This window comes from Phocoena sinus, chromosome X (assembly GCF_008692025.1).
Source record: "Phocoena sinus isolate mPhoSin1 chromosome X, mPhoSin1.pri, whole genome shotgun sequence".
Classification (NCBI taxonomy): domain Eukaryota; kingdom Metazoa; phylum Chordata; class Mammalia; order Artiodactyla; family Phocoenidae; genus Phocoena; species Phocoena sinus.
Window position 1 is genome coordinate 39,510,379 of NC_045784.1, and position 18,018 is coordinate 39,528,396.

General features: G+C 41.8%; 1 protein-coding gene across 1 annotated transcript in view; it reads right to left on the reverse strand.

Moving 5' to 3' along the window:
* EFHC2 (EF-hand domain containing 2) overlaps nucleotides 1-18,018 on the reverse strand; it is a 203,591-nt gene that overhangs the window by 24,542 nt on the left and 161,031 nt on the right. Inside the window, 2 exon segments of the mRNA XM_032619729.1 lie at nucleotides 8,157-8,249; nucleotides 9,978-10,169. Coding sequence (XP_032475620.1) covers nucleotides 8,157-8,249; nucleotides 9,978-10,169 — 285 coding nt within the window.

Genomic DNA, 18,018 nt, shown 5'->3' on the forward strand with positions numbered 1-18,018 from the left:
TGTTTGAAAGATTTAATCTTTCCAAAGTCCCAAAGCCAGGCCTCAGGGAAGAGTTGAGTTAATGTGGTAAAATACTCCAAGTTTCTCTTTTCAGTTCTGTCTTGGAGGATTTCAATGGATATGGGAATCCCCCCAAAAGGAGCAAGGGAGAAAAGAACAAAGAATCTTTCAATTAAAAGGGATAAAATTAGCCAATGCTTCTTGGAAGAATTCTTTGCTCTTGGGAAGTGGATAGAGTTGCAGTAAATCACGATGGGTCACTCACAAATATTTATCTCCCTTTCCCACCAAAATCTCACCAAAATGACAACAAAGAAATAAAAATAGGTGATAACCCCCAATGGCAAAGATAGCTGGAAAACAAGGCAACAGTGGACAAGAGATTTCAAAATCGTTTGCAAGATGGAAATCAGACTAAGGATTGGTAACTGGCTCAGTAGAGCCGAGGAAGGGAAGCTGAACTCGAAATGTCCATGGCAGAGGCAGGGGGCACTTAGAGATTAGCCAGCGTGGCCCACAAAACTTCTGAGAGGCTCAGCGATTACAGACTCCAGGTGCCAATAAAGGCAGGGATACGGTGGGGGCCGGAAAACAGGACTGTTTGAAAGCCTAAATAAAGCAAGAGCAGCTGAACCCTCAAGTATCTCCTTGCACACTGTACTCTTCCCTACAGGGGAGTGAGGCTTGTTCTCCAGAGAAATTCAACAAAAGCAGTTCTAGTCTTGGGGAGAGGAAGCATAATGGAGGGTAGAGAAGAACATTACACACTATACTGAACTTGGGTCTCTCAGCCCCCTTCCTTCTCCTTTTCTGTTTCCAGAACACCAGTGGCCATACTTAAATTCTCTTCCTTTCCCCTATCCCACCCTCCCTCCTAGCCCCACAGGAGAAGATAGGATTCTCCTCTCAATACTCTGAATGGCCCCAAATTGTGGCTTCTGGGGATTACCTAATGAAAATGTGGGCTAGGAGATGACTCATGCAGTGAAACCCACTAATCAACAAGACCCACCCCCCAAAGCTTCCAACATTAAGGACAGAAGTCAAAATGGCAACAGGAAAAAAAAAAAGGTATCAAGCAACAAAGATAATTCAGGTAGCAGAGGGAAAGATGTGAGATAAGAGGATATATTACACCCACGAAAAAAGAACAGAAGACTAAAAATAGGAACCAAAAGTGTGCTCTTGGAATAAAAAACATGATAGTAGTAAATAGATGCAGAAGAAGGGGTGGAATGTAAAGTTGAGGAAACCCCTTAGTAAGGACATCATAATGACAAAGAAAAATTGGGGACAGAACGATCCAAATTCAAGAGAGCCAAAATCTTAATGATAGGCGTTCTCACAAGAGAAAAATAAAAATGGAGGAAAGGAAATTATTTTAAAATTAATGGAAAATTTATCAGAGCCAAAGGACAGAGTCTCCAGACCAGAAGGGCCCATAAACTGTTAAGCACAATGAATCTATATACAGACACACACACACACACACACACACACCACAAGCCCCATCATGAACTTCCAGAGCACCAGGAATAAAAAGACGATCCTAAGAACATCCAGAAAGAACACCAGTAATGGGAATCAATATTATGCTAAATTCTCAAGCATCGTAACAGGAAGTAGTAGCAGTATCTAAAAATGAGAAATCCAGAAATAGCAGTACGTACATGCTATTTAAAGGTCTGCAGAAACAGCTAGAAGGACTGAAAGGCTGTTTCTTGAGAACGGGTCTGGGAGGTGGGGAGAGATGTGGCTGGAAACTGCTGTTGTCGGAATAAGCTTTTTAGAATGATTTTATTTTATTTTTTTTTACTATAAGCATGTATCCGTTTGGCATAAATAAAAATGTAAGAAGTGTAAAAAGCAGACGAGAGACCTTGAAGCGTGCTTTCCAAGGTGGTGAACTCATACAAGTCAGACTTGGCAAGGCAGGAACACCACTCGTTGGGAGCATGTCCCGGTTTTCCTCCATGCTCCAAAACTCAGCACAGAGCTTCCTCCCCTGGACCACTGATACAGTGAGATTTTTCACGCCCTCATTTGCTACTATACACTACATCTACTATACGCTACTGTTAGATCAGGTTGTGAGAGAGAAAAGACTAGGATACAAAGGAGTGTTGCAGCTCTAAAAACAGTCCAGGTTGGAGAAGGAGCTGAGAGGGAGAAGTTTGGAGACGGAGAAACGCTTGACTATTAGGGGAGTGAGGACAAGTAGGTCAATTTCCCCTGAATACTATCTCCCCAGCCGTCCCTCCTGCCTCATGACTACAGGTAATCATTCACCAAATCCTCTCCATCCTTTCAAAGTATTTTGGAAAAGCCCATGAATCGTATAGAAAATGGATCTCCTTACTTCAGGGTCGTGCTGTGCTTCTGATCAAAAATGTTAGCATCCTGGTTTTCCACCTGAATCCCCTACTTCGCTCCTTGCCAAATGACATTTGACTCTTGCTTAGACTCTGATTCATGGTCAAAGGACAAAGACTTGCCACTATGGAGGAAATTCTTTTGAAAAGGCTGTGAAGGCGATTCCAAAGAAGAGCTTTCTATGGCGACATTGTTGGAATCAGCGCACAGCCTTCCAGGGGGACTGCCCTAAAGGGCAACACTAATTCTGGCTTTCAAGTGTGTCGATGCTTGTTAAAAAGTCAGCCTCCTTACTTTAAAGTGCCAGCTCACAGTGCTAAAGTGTTTTCCTAAAACCTCCATAAATTCTTCTTTCCCTTTGATACTTGGGCAAGCCACCATTTCCTTCCCTACACAAACTAAAGGACGTGTTCGTGGAAGAAGAGGGAGGGAAGCCGATTTCTCCGGTTCTCCTCTAGATAATAATGAACCGCAAGCAGGCTTCCCGATGCCTTGCTAGGTGAGAGTTCTAAGAAGTGAGTCTAACGTGTCATTTGACAGGTACTCCTGGTCCCCCTCCCAAAAATGATGAATGGCTTGAAAACCGCAGAAGCCATCCATCTCCTTGCTGTGGGGAATAATCCTGATCTGCTTTATTTCCACCATCTGTGGAGGTAATAGGCGCAGCAGCTGTATTCTGCTGAAGAGTAACATGGGTCCCCCTCTGCCGCAAAGGCCATCTCATAACTTAGGGGAACGGGCTGGCGGCAGGACCAGGGCTAAAAGGGAGGGAGGGTAGTGAAGACACATTTTTGACTCACTTGGTTGTGTTTGGTTTCAGTTTGTTACCCAACAAACCCACTGTGCACACTGAAACACCTGGTGAGAGTCTTAAAGACCAGACACTTAAGGAAAAGAAGTGGAGCTCTAGGCCACCCTACCCCGTTGGCCACAAAAACTTAGGAGTCGGCAAGATGGCACTGCCCAAGTTGCCAATGAGTTAACTCCTGTGATCTCAAATCGCCAGACCTCTAAATTCCAATTGTGAGCCTAGCACAGATCTCCTTAGGGACCAAATCACCTTATATTTGAAAAGGTAGAAAGCATCTGTGTGTGTGTGTGTGTGTGTGTGTGTGTGTGTGTGTGTGTGTGTGTGTGTGAGAGAGAGAGAGAGAGAGAGAGAGAGAGAGAGAGAGAGAGAGAAAGAGAGAGAGAGAGAGAGAGAAGGAGAGAGACAGAAGAGAGTTTCTCTCTGAAAACTTCCCAGTGCCCCAAACACTCTGCAACATTAGCAAGCACATGGTTCAACCCTTGCCCCTCAGCTTCACTGCCACGTATTGTTGGGTGAAATCACTTGAGCCCCAACCATGCCTCTGGGAAGGGGGCAGAGGGAGAGGCTGGGTAGAGTATAATGAGATGATTTTAAAGCCCTGTTAACTTTTTCCATTTTAACTGATATTTCTGGATGAGGCACCAGCTCTCTTGGGAGGCCAGTTCTAAGGCATTCCATGGAGCCCAAAGACAGCTGTAAAAGACTAGCTTGGGGCAGAGCTGCTGGGGAAAGAGTCGCACTTGAATTTCCAGCTATTCCAAGTCCCAATTCGGAAGGCTACAGTTAGGGGAGGAGGCTGCCTCTTTACTCCCCAGTCCCATCAGGAACACAGTATGGAATGACCTCAGAAAACTCCCTACCTCTTATGGTTTGAGAGCGAGGTTTTCTTGCTTATTAGTACTGAGGACATATTAATACCCTAATGAAGGCGGAGAGGGGTTGACTCCATTTACAGGGATCACCTGGGCAGAAGGCCGTAGGGCTGGACTTCAGAAGCAGCTCTGCTAGAAATCAAGCCCACGTGTTTCTCCCCACTGCCCAGTGTACCAGCACAGGACAAGCCTCCGGGATTGCAAAGGTGAATGAGATATCGTTCCTACCCCTAGGAGCTCAGATAGAAACAAAGGTTTAGGGTATCTTAGGGAGCTGTCATTTTAATTCCATTACAGATCCATTCAGGCCTGAAGCAAGCTCTTTGAGTGAGAGAGTCTCCTTATACCTCAACGTTTGCACTCGTGAAATGAGGTATCATGCCTACCATCCACTAAAATGTACCTTTTAATGGGCTCAAGGATTTACAAAACATTCTAGGGCCCTAGGCACTATGTCAATACAGAGTGCCACTCCTATTATGAACGGGTAGTAGCTACCACTACATCGAACATTTAAGTCTGATGCTCTGTGCATTAGTGAAATGACTTCTGACTTCATCTGGCAAGTAAAGTGACCTCATACCAGCTACCACAGCACAAACTGACAGGGGCTGGGTAACCAGATGTGAAGAGATTTTGAAGTGCTGATTCCAGCAGGACTTGTGCTCATAAGGAAAAGACCTAACTGAATCACAAGAAAAATGGAAATGGAGTAGAGGGGAAATCTTCGTACCCACATGCCGGGTCAGAAGAAATTCACAGGTAACAATCTGGAGTGGGTGAAAGAAATCATCCAATCTTTAGCCACGTAGGTTTTCATCTCCTGATCTGAATTCACACAGCAGCAGGGCTCTACAGATGCTCAACAGCTGCCCAGCTCCATCCCAAGGCAGGTAAAACTGCCCCTGGGCAGAGTGTGTGCTGAACCAAGTCAACAAACTCCGGGCCTGTCTCCCACGGGAGGCTGCAGACGTCAGAGGGGCTCTGGCTTAGCGTGCCACAGGAGGGCTGTGTAGAAAGAGAGTCTGGTCAAGGCTCTGGAAAGCCCTGTGGAGTCTGTGGGGAACAATAAGAATGCAGAATATAAATGTAAGCTGCAGGCTGATGGGCCCATTAGGAATTAGGGCAGTCTTTGAAAGGAATCTGCGGAGATGATGCAAAACACCAAGCATGTGACCCAAATCGTGGCAGGGCATATTGGAGGGAGAGGGGAATGGGAATGAGACATTTTCTAATCTGATTAGTCTGAAGTTTCCCCTGAGTGTGGAGAAGGGTCAGTGCACAATTAGAGGCAAAGTTAGACTGCTTAGCGGCTCAGAGGGATGACCTCCTCAGAGCTAAGCCGGGCTCAGAGGCGGATGTGATCTGAGACTGAACCGGCTTCGCAACGAGTTGGGGAATCGTCTTTCTGCCTTTAATGTCAAATCGTCAAGGCAAAGACAAAACAGTCTGCTGAGAGGATGAGAGGATGATGACTTGGTGGCCTCAGTGCTGGATAGGAAACATCTAGGTCCCCCAGAGGCCAGGCTCCCACATTACTGGACTTTCCAGGACAACTCATCCTCGAGGCCATCAAGAGATAATCTAATAAACATCCGCAGCTTCCTGACTAGAAGACAGCTTAATGTGTGAAAGGCATTCAGATCCAACTGTTTAAAAACAAGGCTTCCTCTATGTGGAAGGATGCAGGTCTCTTCCAGTTCATTTCTAAGTCAGAGTGTGTGGTCTACGGTCCCTGATGGAAACTCCTCTCCTAGTCCCCAGTCAGTACTTAGTCCCAGGTGCTATGGCACTGGGGAATTTATGTATGTTATCTCAAGTCACTCTGAGAACCGCGAGGAAGTAGGTAGTGTTATCTCATTCTAGAGGTAAGGAATCTGGGGTTCAGGCAGGTCAAAAATCTTGCACAAGATTACACAGCTAGCAAGCAGATTCAAAGAATATAGGAGACAAGGTAGGGGTAAAACTGTCAAGATGTGACAAGCCACTGCTTATTTTTAGGCAGTAAATCAAACAGGTTAGAAGCAGGTCTCTGTATCTAAGTGGATCAAATGTCTAGTCACAAGTCTTCATTACAAGGTAAGAGACAAAAAAGGAAACATAAATAGTGCGGTGAGAATCCTTAGGAGGAGATAATCACCGCCAGGCAAGCAAATCCAAGAGGGCTTCATGGATACGGTGCTATTCGAAACGGGTCATAAAGAACAAGCTTTCAGCGGGTGAAGAAAATTGGAAGCTAGTTCCTACTGAAGAAACAGCAAGAGAAAAGGCAAAAAAGTGGGAATGCAGGAGGAATACATGTGAAATGCTAAATGAGCCATTTGGCTGGACTGTTGGGAATGAGAAGACGAGCTTTGGGAATGTGATAACTGTGGAGAAACCGGGCTCCTAAGCCTGCCTATTTCATCTCAGGTCCTTTACACCGGGATGGCCTATTTATCCCACATACTGCTGCTAGCAAATGAAAGCAAATAGAGCTGATAGTCTAGAAGATAACCCCAGGTCAATCCAATGCATATACACACATCCAACTGAATTGGCCTCTTCTTGATTCCCCTCCTGATACCTTGGACTCTAGTTCTCCCACATGGGATTTAGTTTTGTCTGCTTCCTTTTGTTTCTTTTTCTGTCTCAGATGAGGACTCCCCACTCCAGCCCCTGCTTGAGAATAATGCCCTAGTGACAACCCTAAGCCCCACAATGGAGAAGGGGGAGAAGGAGCTCAAAGCTAAGGAGTTTGGTCATTCCTCAGAGAACAAAGAAATGGTACAGAAGGCTTATGAATAGAAGAGTGACACTATGATATTCTTGCTCTTAGAAGGTACTTAGCTGCAAGATGTAAAGACGGATTTAAAAATTTAGAGGCCATTGGAAGAAAGACCAATGTGGAAGCCCTGCCAACAATCAAGAAGAAAGGTGGGTCAGAACAAGAGTGAAGATGGCGGGAATGGAGGGGAGAGAGTAGATGCAAGTAGTAGAAAGGAGGTAGGACTGTCAAGACATTCTATTCTACTGGCTAGTTGTAGACAATAATTCAAAATGGTTAGAAGCAGAAGATGTGCATTTTAAAGGTTCAGGGGTTAAGTCACAGCTCTTCTTTTTCTAGACTACGTGACTTTAGGCAAAATTTTATCTCTCTAGACCTCAGCATCCTCTTGTAAGATAGGATAATTGCTCTGACCTCACCAAGTTGTCCTCACAAAGTAAATGAGGTAATGTATTCAAAGCAATGATAACAATGCCTAGAACACAGCCCCAAATGTCAGAATTATCAAGATAAGTATGCTGGGGGGGGGGGGGCTGGAGTCATGCCATGGTAAGCATAAAAGATGACCAGAGTCTGGGTGGCTAGGAGGGTGGTGCCAGGAAGTCAAGAGTCAGGTTCAGTGCAAGAAGTGAGGTGTTTCAGAAAGCAGTTGACTGTGCTTCCCTTTTGCAACATCAGAATCTCTGCACTTTACATCTAGTGTTCTAGCAGGACAGAGCTCTGTGCTAATAACATGAGGTGCTCTTACTGCATGTCTGTGGCCATTAGAAACTACTGCTTTGAAAAATCTGCCCTAAATTTTACATCTAAGACTCTCATAACCAATGAGTTTGTACATTTTCATTTTGTCCCAGGAATCTGTGTGCATATAAGTATATCTTAATGTTAAAAAGATAAAATGATACTTCATAATAGGCTCCCTAACATTCAAAATCATGACTCAGTTTTCCTTTTTAACACTTAAATGGAGATGTGTCATCGGTAATAAATAAAAAGTCAAGGGTAAATCAAGGGCAATTAAAGGCAGATGTAAAACCAGGAATAGGGCTTCCCTGGTGGTGCAGTGGTTGAGAGTCCGCCTGCTGATGCAGGGGACACGGGCTCGTGCCCCGGTCCGGGGGGATCCCACGTGCCACGGAGCGGCTGGGCCCGTGAGCCATGGCCGCTGAGCCTGCGCGTCTGGAGCCTGTGCTCCGCAACGGGAGAGGCCACAACAGTGAGAGGCCCGCGTACCGCAAAAAAAAAACAAAAAACAAACAAACAAAAAACCAGGAATAGTCTCCGAAACAAAAATATGCAGGACATTGCCCATGAGGGTGGAGTTCTCACTTACCTGGAGAGTAAGGATCCCAGAAGATCATCATTCAAAGGTAATCAGGAGGACCTGCACAGCCTTTCGATGTCTTTGCTGGGTAATAATTTTTCCCTGCATTAAAACAAAGTAAATGGGCTTGTATATACTTTGTGTCTCTTGAGTAACAATTACACTCTATAGGAAAGAAAACACAGATGTGTCCTAAAAGCATGTACCTGGAAATAAGTATGAAAACTGGTACTGGAATCACAGTAAGGAAAAACAGTAATACTGCATTTCACCAACTGTTTTTCCATTTCACAAGTCACTAGATTCTGTCCTTACAAAGGCCTTTCCATCAAGATTCAGATTCTTGGTTGGTGATAGTACAGCCTATTAAGGCTGTAGCCACGAGTGTTGCTCTAAGTAATCGATCTGCATTCTTGACCACTAGTCAAAAATGGTTCTGATATTTGAAAACATCTCTTAATCTGACAGGCATCTAGAGCCTCCAACACAAGTATTATATGACTGGAGGGTGTTTTTCTAGTCTTTTCCTTGGACCCAAACCTTATAACCTAGAAGCCCCAACCGGGACCTTAACATTCACCTCAATTTTTTCTCCAGACCAGCCCAACAGTCATTTTCCCCAGCCTGCTGAGGGCACAGAAATGCTTGTCCAATGTTCTAACTCAGACAGTGTTCTTCCAGGCATCAGGCAAAATTAGAACCAACAGGAAAGAAAGTGGGCTTCTTTCTTTGCAGTAGTTTATAAAATGATAGGAGAATGTTTATGTCTAGAATTGGAGCTTGTTGGATCTGGAGAACCTCAGAGTTGTCTGATCAACTAGCCCCATTTTCCCAGGAGGTGTTCCTTTAGTGAAGGAGGGTCACAATTCTCACCCTGGGAAGGGGTACCACTAGGGTGGAAGGCAAGGCCAGGGTCATGCAAAGCTCAGGCCACACATCCTCCAGGAGGCTCAGAGAAGCTTAAAGATTCAAGGAAAAATACCATCTTTATAACAACTCAACGAGGGTGTATTATGGATTAGGAAAAAAAACATTCACAACTAAAATAAACTACGGGACCTTCAACGATATTTAGGGTATGTAGGTAGCCACTTGGGGTGCAGACTTCAGGTTTGGGGATGAAGGAAGGGGTCATGGGGAAAAGAGATGGTAGTGGTCTGTAGTAATAAAATCAGAGGCTAGAGTTTGATCTAAGGTTTTCTAACTCCAGTTGAGTATTCCGCCCCCGCCCCCGTACTATATCAGTCTGTGGATAAGATGAACACCAAAACATATTAAGATGGAGCTCCAGTTGTTTGTAACAGTGACTTAATAAAGCTCAATGCAAACATGATAAATGTATTCGAAATAGATTATGCTGAGCTTCATTATCTTCAAGGAGAAATAATTTCAAAGAAATTCTATAGAAAGTATACTTGCAAATCCCCTGTTCTGTGTATTATAAAAGTCACACTTATAAATCCCACTTATCACTAAAATAATGTAAAGAGACGACATCTCAGAATTAAACCTTCTAACATTGATTTACTATGTTTCAATTGAAAACCTCTAGAAACCAATTAAAAGAAAATGCAAAGGGGCAATCCTATTATTTTGAAGATACAGGGCCTCCCCTATTCCATCAACAAGCAAAGCTCACCATCCATCACTATGAAATATCTGTACCCAGATAATCTCCAAAAATGATTTAAGGTGGCTTTGCTACATGGTGGAGTATGAGAAGACACGTCAATTTTCTTTTTGCCCTTTTTGATAAAATACAAATTCCTTCATTAGTCAGGTTCACAGAAACGTAAATGATTTATTAGAATCAATAAAATAAAAGCTTATTTTTCCCGATCTTGGTACACACAGGTAGCAATGAGTCTTTCAAAATTCTCGAAAGTATTTTTCTTGAGCTGTTCATGGGCCTGTGCAATTAGGACATTCGTATCTGGACGGGGATCCTCAGGCACCTGGTAGTGATGTGCAATGGTTATGACTTCTTAGTCTGTGAGTTTCCCGACAGACGCATCATTATTTCTCTGCAAAGAAAATGGAAAAACACTCAAGAAATTATATCTAAGACTATTTTACCTTTCTTTCTATTAAAAATATCCAAATCCCATTTTACAAAACTTTACCAACTGCCCAGAGACAGGTTATTATTTTTCTTTAATTTAATTTCTCTACCTATGAGCGACAGGAAGGCACTCGTGCTAGAATGGAAAACAATAAGCACAACAACTTATAAATAAAATGGCACTTTGCCCAGAGTCAAACTTCTACCACATAACAGCCTACAACCAGGAAGTAAATTCTTAAAGTCCTCGAATGGTCAAAAATCCTGTGACTAAATACATGATTTCATTCAATACCTATTAATCTTACTGTATACAAAATAGTAACAGACTTGGGGTTCTGTTTTCCCAGGGTATAAAGCTTATAAATCAGTAAGTTAGAAAGGTGTTTTGGAGATGGGGAAAGCGATTATGCACATTTCTGTAGTAAAAAGTAAAAACTGACACACCCTACCAGTGAGAGAAAAAAGTGAAAAGTGAAAAGAACTGTGTAAAGGTACAGTTGTCTGAGTCTTTAGAAGGCAAATGGCACTGATATCATTTGGCAGAGCAAATAACAACAAAAAAGAAACAAATGACAGCAACACATTCACAATGAGGTCTCAAAGCTTAACAAATTGGCTGACATGTTTTCAATATATTCGCTATATGAAAGCCATAACCCATGCAACAGGCATTAGAAAGAATTACATCAAAATGGTTAAAATGCAAACTGTTAAGGTGGTTAAATGAATAAGCTTCCACCATCTAGAAAATCTACTTACTGGAAAAAAATTCAGTTCCCAAGAATCCCAAATAAATGAGGGAATACAAGATTTGTTCTTCTGTTATAGACTGGTCTTTTGGAATAATATGGTTTTTAGTTCTTTTAAATATTTCTTGTCATTTTCACTATCATTTAAGAGATCTATAGGTTCTTCTGGTCAAGAATTTCCTTAGATAGAGTGTAGGAAAGCCCACAGCTATGATGTTGACCTACCTGAAGGAACTGTATTTCACCTACATCCACTTATTAGGGTCTCTGGGGTTTTTGTTTTGTTTTGCTTTGCTTTTGTTTTTTTAGCGGGAAATGGAGGCCAAATTCAACCAAGAGGACCCCACCATTGCAGCAAGTCAGTTTGGATTAGACGATCAATCAGTAACATTGGCCGGGGGCTCACTATCTGGAAAAAAACTGTAGTCACTTTGGCATCTGAACTTTTCAGAGTCTATAATCTATTTGGGCTGTCCAGGCATCCAGATGAGCTCCCCAGCTACTAACTGGGAGGGCCACTTGAATGAACTGAGTAATAATAATAACCCTCACCACTTGTTGAGTTCTTGCTATGTGCCAGGTCCTGTGCTGCTGGGTCCTTTTGGCATGGATCATCTCATCTGGCCCAGAAGGTAGATACTAGTATTAGCCCCATGTTACAGATGAGAACACTGAGGCAGAGAAATGTGAAGTAATATGTCCAATGTCACGAAGTCAGAATGCAAACCCCTGCAGTCTGGCTCCAGAGCCCACGCTCCTGCATACTATTCTGTCCCTCTTCTGTTGGGACACAGAAGAAAGAGTGACCGCATGGAGTGGGGCTCATTCAGGGAAAGCTGAAGACAGTGGGTTTTGAGCTGATTTTTTAACAGACCTCTTATTCCCTTTTCCGTCCATGACCTGTGCTTTGAGGGCTATCACTAACCCGCATAAATAAGTAAGAGAAAGTAATTTCAGAAACCCTGAGTCACCAACCTTCTCTGACAGCCAAGTGACCACGGAGGAACCACTCCAAGGGAAGCCCCTGGCTCATTTACAACACTGGTCATGGAATAATCAGTCATGACACATGCACAGAATTGAACACTATGCAACCATGAAAAGTAGGCTGTTGACTGGTATTAATTGGTATGAAAGACATCCATGCTATGTTGATAAATGTAGTATGACCCCAATGAAACTAAAGATACTGGTACATATTGACATATATATGCACAGAAAAAAAGACTGGAAGGATACATACCAAAACATCTATAGCATCATCCCTGATTGCTGAGCTTTCTTTATATATAGGTATAAAAATGATTTTATACCTATATATAAAATGTCTGCTTTTTCTGAATTTTTATAATTATCAAATATTACTTTTTTTTTTTCTTTTTGCGGTACGCAGGCCTCTCACTGTTGTGGCCTCTCCCGTTGCAGAGCACAGGCTCCGGATGCGCAGGCTCAGCGGCCATGTCTCACGGGCCTAGCTGCTCCATGGCATGTGGGATCTTCCCGCACTGGGGCACGAACCCGTGTCCCCTGCATTGGCAGGCAGACTCTCAACCACTGCGCCACCAGGGAAGCCCCAAATATTACTTTTATAGTCAGAAAAATACCCATTTGAAATCTTTTTCTTTTTGAGGATAGAAAACAGCATGAAGAAGAAGTTGGCACACTCCCAAGGACGAGGGAAAAGAGCGTCTGCAGCAATAACTAGAAACTTACCACGTACCTTTAACTAAACCTGCTCTAGCCCCACCAGGTCATAAAAGTTTATTTTCCTCTAGAGAGGTGGGATAGGGAGGGTGGGAGGAAGACGCAAGAGGGAGGATGTATGGGGCTATATGTATATGCATAGCTGATTCATTTTGTTATAAAGCAGAAACTAACACACCATTGTAAAGCAATTATACTCCAATAAAGATGCTTAAAAAAAAGTTTATTTTCCTTTCCATTGGATAAACTGAAATTATCCTGACCTCACTGCAGCGAAAATTTATATCTGCTGTGTTCTGCATGCCTGGGTTTTAAACACCTCAGTATTCCACTGCTTTCCATGTCTTTTCTTTTTAAATTTTATTATTTTTTAACAACTTTATTGGAGTATAATTGCTTTACAATGGTGTGTTAGTTTCTGCTTTATAACAAAGTGAATCAGCTATACATATACATATATCCCCGTATCTCCTCCCTCTTGCGTCTCCCTCCCACTCTCCCTATCCTACCCCTCCAGGTGGTCACAAAGCACGGAGCTGATCTCCCTGTGCTATGTGGCTGCTTCCCACTGGCTGTCTATTTTACATTTGATAGTATAAATGTATGTCCATGCTACTCTCTCACTTCGTGCCAGCTTACCCTTCCCCCTCCCCATGTACTCAAGTCCATTCTCTACATCTGTGTCTTTATTCCTGTCCTGCCCCTAGGTTCTTCAGAACCATATTTATTCTTTAGACTCCATATATATATGTGTTAGCATACGGTATTGGTTTTTCTCTTTCTGACTTACTTCACTCTGTATGACAGTCTCTAGGTCCATCCACCTCACTACAAATAACTCAATTTCGTTTCTTTTTATGGCTGAGTAATATTCCATTGTATATATGTGCTACATCTTCTTTAACCATTCAGCTGTCGATGGACACTTAGGTTGCTTCCACGTCCTGGCTATCGTAAATAGAGCTGCAATGAACATTGCTGTACATGACTCTTTTTGAATTAAGGTTTTCTCAGGGTATACGCCCAGTAGTGGGATTGCTGGGTCATATGGTAGTTCTATTTTTAGCTTTTTAAGGAAGCTCCATGCTGTTCTCCACAGTGGCTGTATCAATTCACATTCCCACCAACAGTGCAAGACGGCTCCCTTTTCTCCACACCTTCTCCAGCATTTATTGTTTCTAGAGTTTTTGATGGCCATTCTGACCAGTGAGAGGTGATACCTCATTGCAGCTTTGATTTGCATTTCTCTAATGATTAGTGATGTTGAGCAACCTTTCATGTGTTTGTTGGCAATCTGTATATCTTCTTTGGAGAAATGTCTATTTAGGTCTTTGGCCCATTTTTGGATTGGGTTGTTTGTTTTTTTGATATTGAGCTGCATGAGCTGCTTGTATATTTTGGAGATTAACCCTTTGTCAGCTGCTTCATTTGCAAATATTTTCTCCCATTCTGAGGGTTGTCTTTTTGTCTTGTTTATGGTTTCCTTTGCTGTGCAAAAGCTGTTAAGTTTCATTAGGTCCCATTTGTTTATTTTTGCTTTTATTTCCATTTCTATAGGAGATGGGTCAAAAAGGATCTTGCTGTGATGTATGTCATAGAGTGTTCTGCCTATGTTTTACTCTAGGAGTTTTAGAGTGTCTGGCATTACATTTAGGTCTTTAATCCATTTTGAGTTTATATTTGTGTATGGTGTTAGGGAGTGTTCTAATTAATTTCATTCTTTTACATGTAGCTGTCCAGTGTTCCCAGCACCACTTATTGAAGAGGCTGTCTTTTCTCCATTGTATATTCTTGCATCCTTTAGCAAAGATAAGGTGACCATATGTGTGTGGATTCATCTCTAGGCTTTCTATCTTGCTCCACTGATCTATATTTCTGTTTTTGTGCCAGTACCATACTGCCTTAATTACTGTAGCTTTGTAGTATAGTCTGAAGTCAGGGAGCCTGATTCCTCCAGCTCCATTTTTCGTTCTCAAGATTGCTTTGGCTACTCAGGGTCTTTTGTGTTTCCATACAAATTGTGAAATCTTTTGTTCTAGTTCTGTGAAAAATGCCAGTGATAGTTTGATAGGGATTGCATTGAATCTGTAGATTGCTTTGGGTAGTAGAGTCATTTTCAGAATGTTGATTCTTCCAATCCAAGAACATGGTATATCTTTCCATCTGTCTGTATCATCTTTAATTTATTTCATCAGTGTCTTATAGTTTTCTGCATACAGGTCTTTTGTCTCCTTAGGTAGGTTTATTCCTAGGTATTTTATTCTTTTTGTTGCAATGGCAAATGGGAGTGTTTCCTTAATTTCTCTTTCAGATTTTTCATCATTAGTGTATAGGAATGCAAGAGATTTCTGTGCATTAATTTTATATCCTGCTACTTTACCAAATTCATTGATTAGCTCTAGTAGTTTTCTGGTAGCATCTTTGGGATACTCTAGGTATAGCATCATGTCATCTGCAAACAGTGACTATTTACATCTTCTTTTCCAATTTGGATTCCTCTTATTTCTTTGTCTCCTCTGATTGCTGTGGCTAAAACTTCCAAAACTATGTTGAATCATAGTGATGAGAGTGGGCAACTTTGTCTTGTTCCTGATCTTAGTGGAAATGGTTTCAGTTTTTCACCATTGAGAATGATGTTGGCTGTGGGTTTGTCATATATGGCCTTTATTATGTTGAGGTAAGTTCCCTCTATGCCTACTTTCTGGAGGGTTTTTATCATAAATGAGTGTTGAATTTTCTTGAAAGCTTTTTCTGCATCTATTGAGATGATCATATGGTTTTTCTCATTCAATTTGTTAATATGGTTTATCACATTGATTGATTTGCATATATTGAAGAATCCTTGCATTCCTGGGATAAATCCCACTTGATCATGGTGTATGATCCTTTTACTGTGCTGTTGGATTCTGTTTGCTAGTATTTTGTTGAGGATTTTTGCATCTATGTTCATCAGTGATATTGGTAGGTAGTTTTCTTTTTTTGTGAAATCTTTGCCTGGCTTCGGTATCAGGGTGATGGTGGCCTCGTAGAATGAGTTTGGGAGTGTTCCTCCGTCTGCTATACTTTGGAAGAGTTTGAGAAGGATAGGTGTTAGCTCTTCACTAAATGTTTGACAGAATTCATCTGTGAATCCAGCTGGTCCTGGGTTTTTGTTTGTTGGAAGATTTAAAATCACAGTCTCAATTTCAGTGCTTGTGATTGGTCTGTTTATATTTTCTATTTCTTCCTGGTTCAGTCTCAGGAGGTTGTGTTTTTTTAAGAATTTGTCCATTTCTTCCAGGTAGTCCATTTTATTGGCATATACTTGCTTGTAGTAATCTCTCATGATCCTTTGTATTTCTGCAGTGTCAGTTGTTACTTCTTTTTCATTTCTAATTCTATGGATGTGAGTCTTCTCCCTTTTTTTCTTGATGAGTCTGGTTAATGGTTTATCAATTTTGTTTATCTTCTCAAAGAACCAGCTTTTAGTTTCATTGATCTTAGCTATTGTTTCCTTCATTTCTCTTTCATTTATTTCTGATCTGATCTTTATGATTTCTTTCCTTCTGCTAACTTTGGGGGTTTTTTGTTCTTCTTTCTCTAATTGCTCTAGGTGTAAGGTTAGGTTGTTTATTTGAGATGTTTCTTGTTTCTTGAGGTAGGATTGTATGGCTATAGACTTCCCTCTTACAACTGCTTTTGCTGCATCCCATAGGTTTTGGGTCGTCGTGTTTTCATTGTCATTTGTTTCTGGGTATTTTTTGATTTCCTCTTTGATTTCTTCAGTGATCTCTTGGTTATTTAGTAGTGTTTTGTTTAGCCTCCATGTGCTTGTATTTTTTGCAGATTTTTTCCTGTAATTGATATCTAGTCTCATAGCATTGAGGTCAGAAAAGATACTTGATACGATTTCAATTTTCGTAAATTTACCAAGGCTTGGTTTCTGACCCAAGAGATGATCTATCCTGGAGAAGGTTCCATGAGCACTTGAGAAGAAAGTGTATTCTGTTGTCTTGGATAGAATGTCCTATCAATATCAATTAAGTCCATCTTGTTTAATGTATCATTTAAAGCTTGTGTTTCCTTATTTATTTTCACTTTGGATGATTTGTCCATTGGTGAAAGTGGGGTGTTAAAGTCCCCTTCTATGATTTTGTTACTGTTGATTTCCCCTTTTATGGCTGTTAGCATTTGCCTTAAGCATTGAGGTGCTCCTATGTTGGGTGCATAAATACTTACAATTGTCATATCTTCTTCTTGGATTGATCCCTTGATCATTATGTAGTATCCTTCTTTGTCTCTTGTAATAGTCTTTGTTTTAACGTCTATTTTGTCTGATATGAGAATTGCTACTCCAGCTTTCTTTTGATTTACATTTGCATGGAATATCTTTTTCCATCCCTTCACTTTCAGTCTGTATGTGTCCCTCGGTCTGAAGTGGGTCTCTTGTAGATAGCGTATATACGGGTGTTGTTTATTTATTTATTTATTTTTGCGGTACGCGGGCCTCTCACCGTTGTGGCCTCGACTGTTGCAGAGCACAGGCTCCGGACGCACAGGCTCAGTGGCCATGGCTCACGGGCCTAGCTGCTCTGCGGCATGTGTGATCTTCCTGGACCGGGGCACGAACCCGTGTCCCCTGCATCGGCAGGCGAACTCTCAACCACTGTGCCAACAGGGAAGCCGCGGGTCTTGTTTTTGTATCCATTCAGCCAGTCTGTGTCTTTTGGTTGGAGCACTTAATCCATCTACATTTAAGGTAGTTACTGATATGTGTGTCCCTATTACCATTTTCTTAATTGTTCTGGGTTTGTTATTGTAGGTCTTTTCCTTCTCTTGTGTTTCCTGCCTAGAGAAGTTCCTTTAGCATTTGTTGTAAAGCTGGTTTGGTGGTTCTGAATTCTCTTAGCTTTTGCTTGTCTGTAAAGGTTTTAATTTCTCCATTGAATCTGAATGAGGTCCTTGCTGGGTAGACCAGTCTTGGTTGTAGGTTTTTCTCCTTCATCACTTTAAATATGTCCTGCCACTCCCTTCTGGCTTGCAGAGTGTCCGCTGAAAGATCAGCTGTTAACCTTATGGGGAGTCCCTTGTATGTTATTTGTTACTTTTACCTTGCTGATTTTAATATTTTTTCTTTGCATTTAATTTTTGCTAGTTTGGTTAATATGTGTCTTGGTGTGTTTCTCCTTGGATTTATCCTGTATGGGACTCTGTGTTTCCTGGACTTGATTAACTATTTCCATTCCCATATTAGGGAAGTTTTCAACTGTAATCTCTCCAAATATTTTCTCAGTCCCCGTCTTTTTCTCTCCTTCTTCTGGGACACCTATAATTCGAATGTTGGTGTGTTTAATGTTGTCCCAGAGGTCTCTGA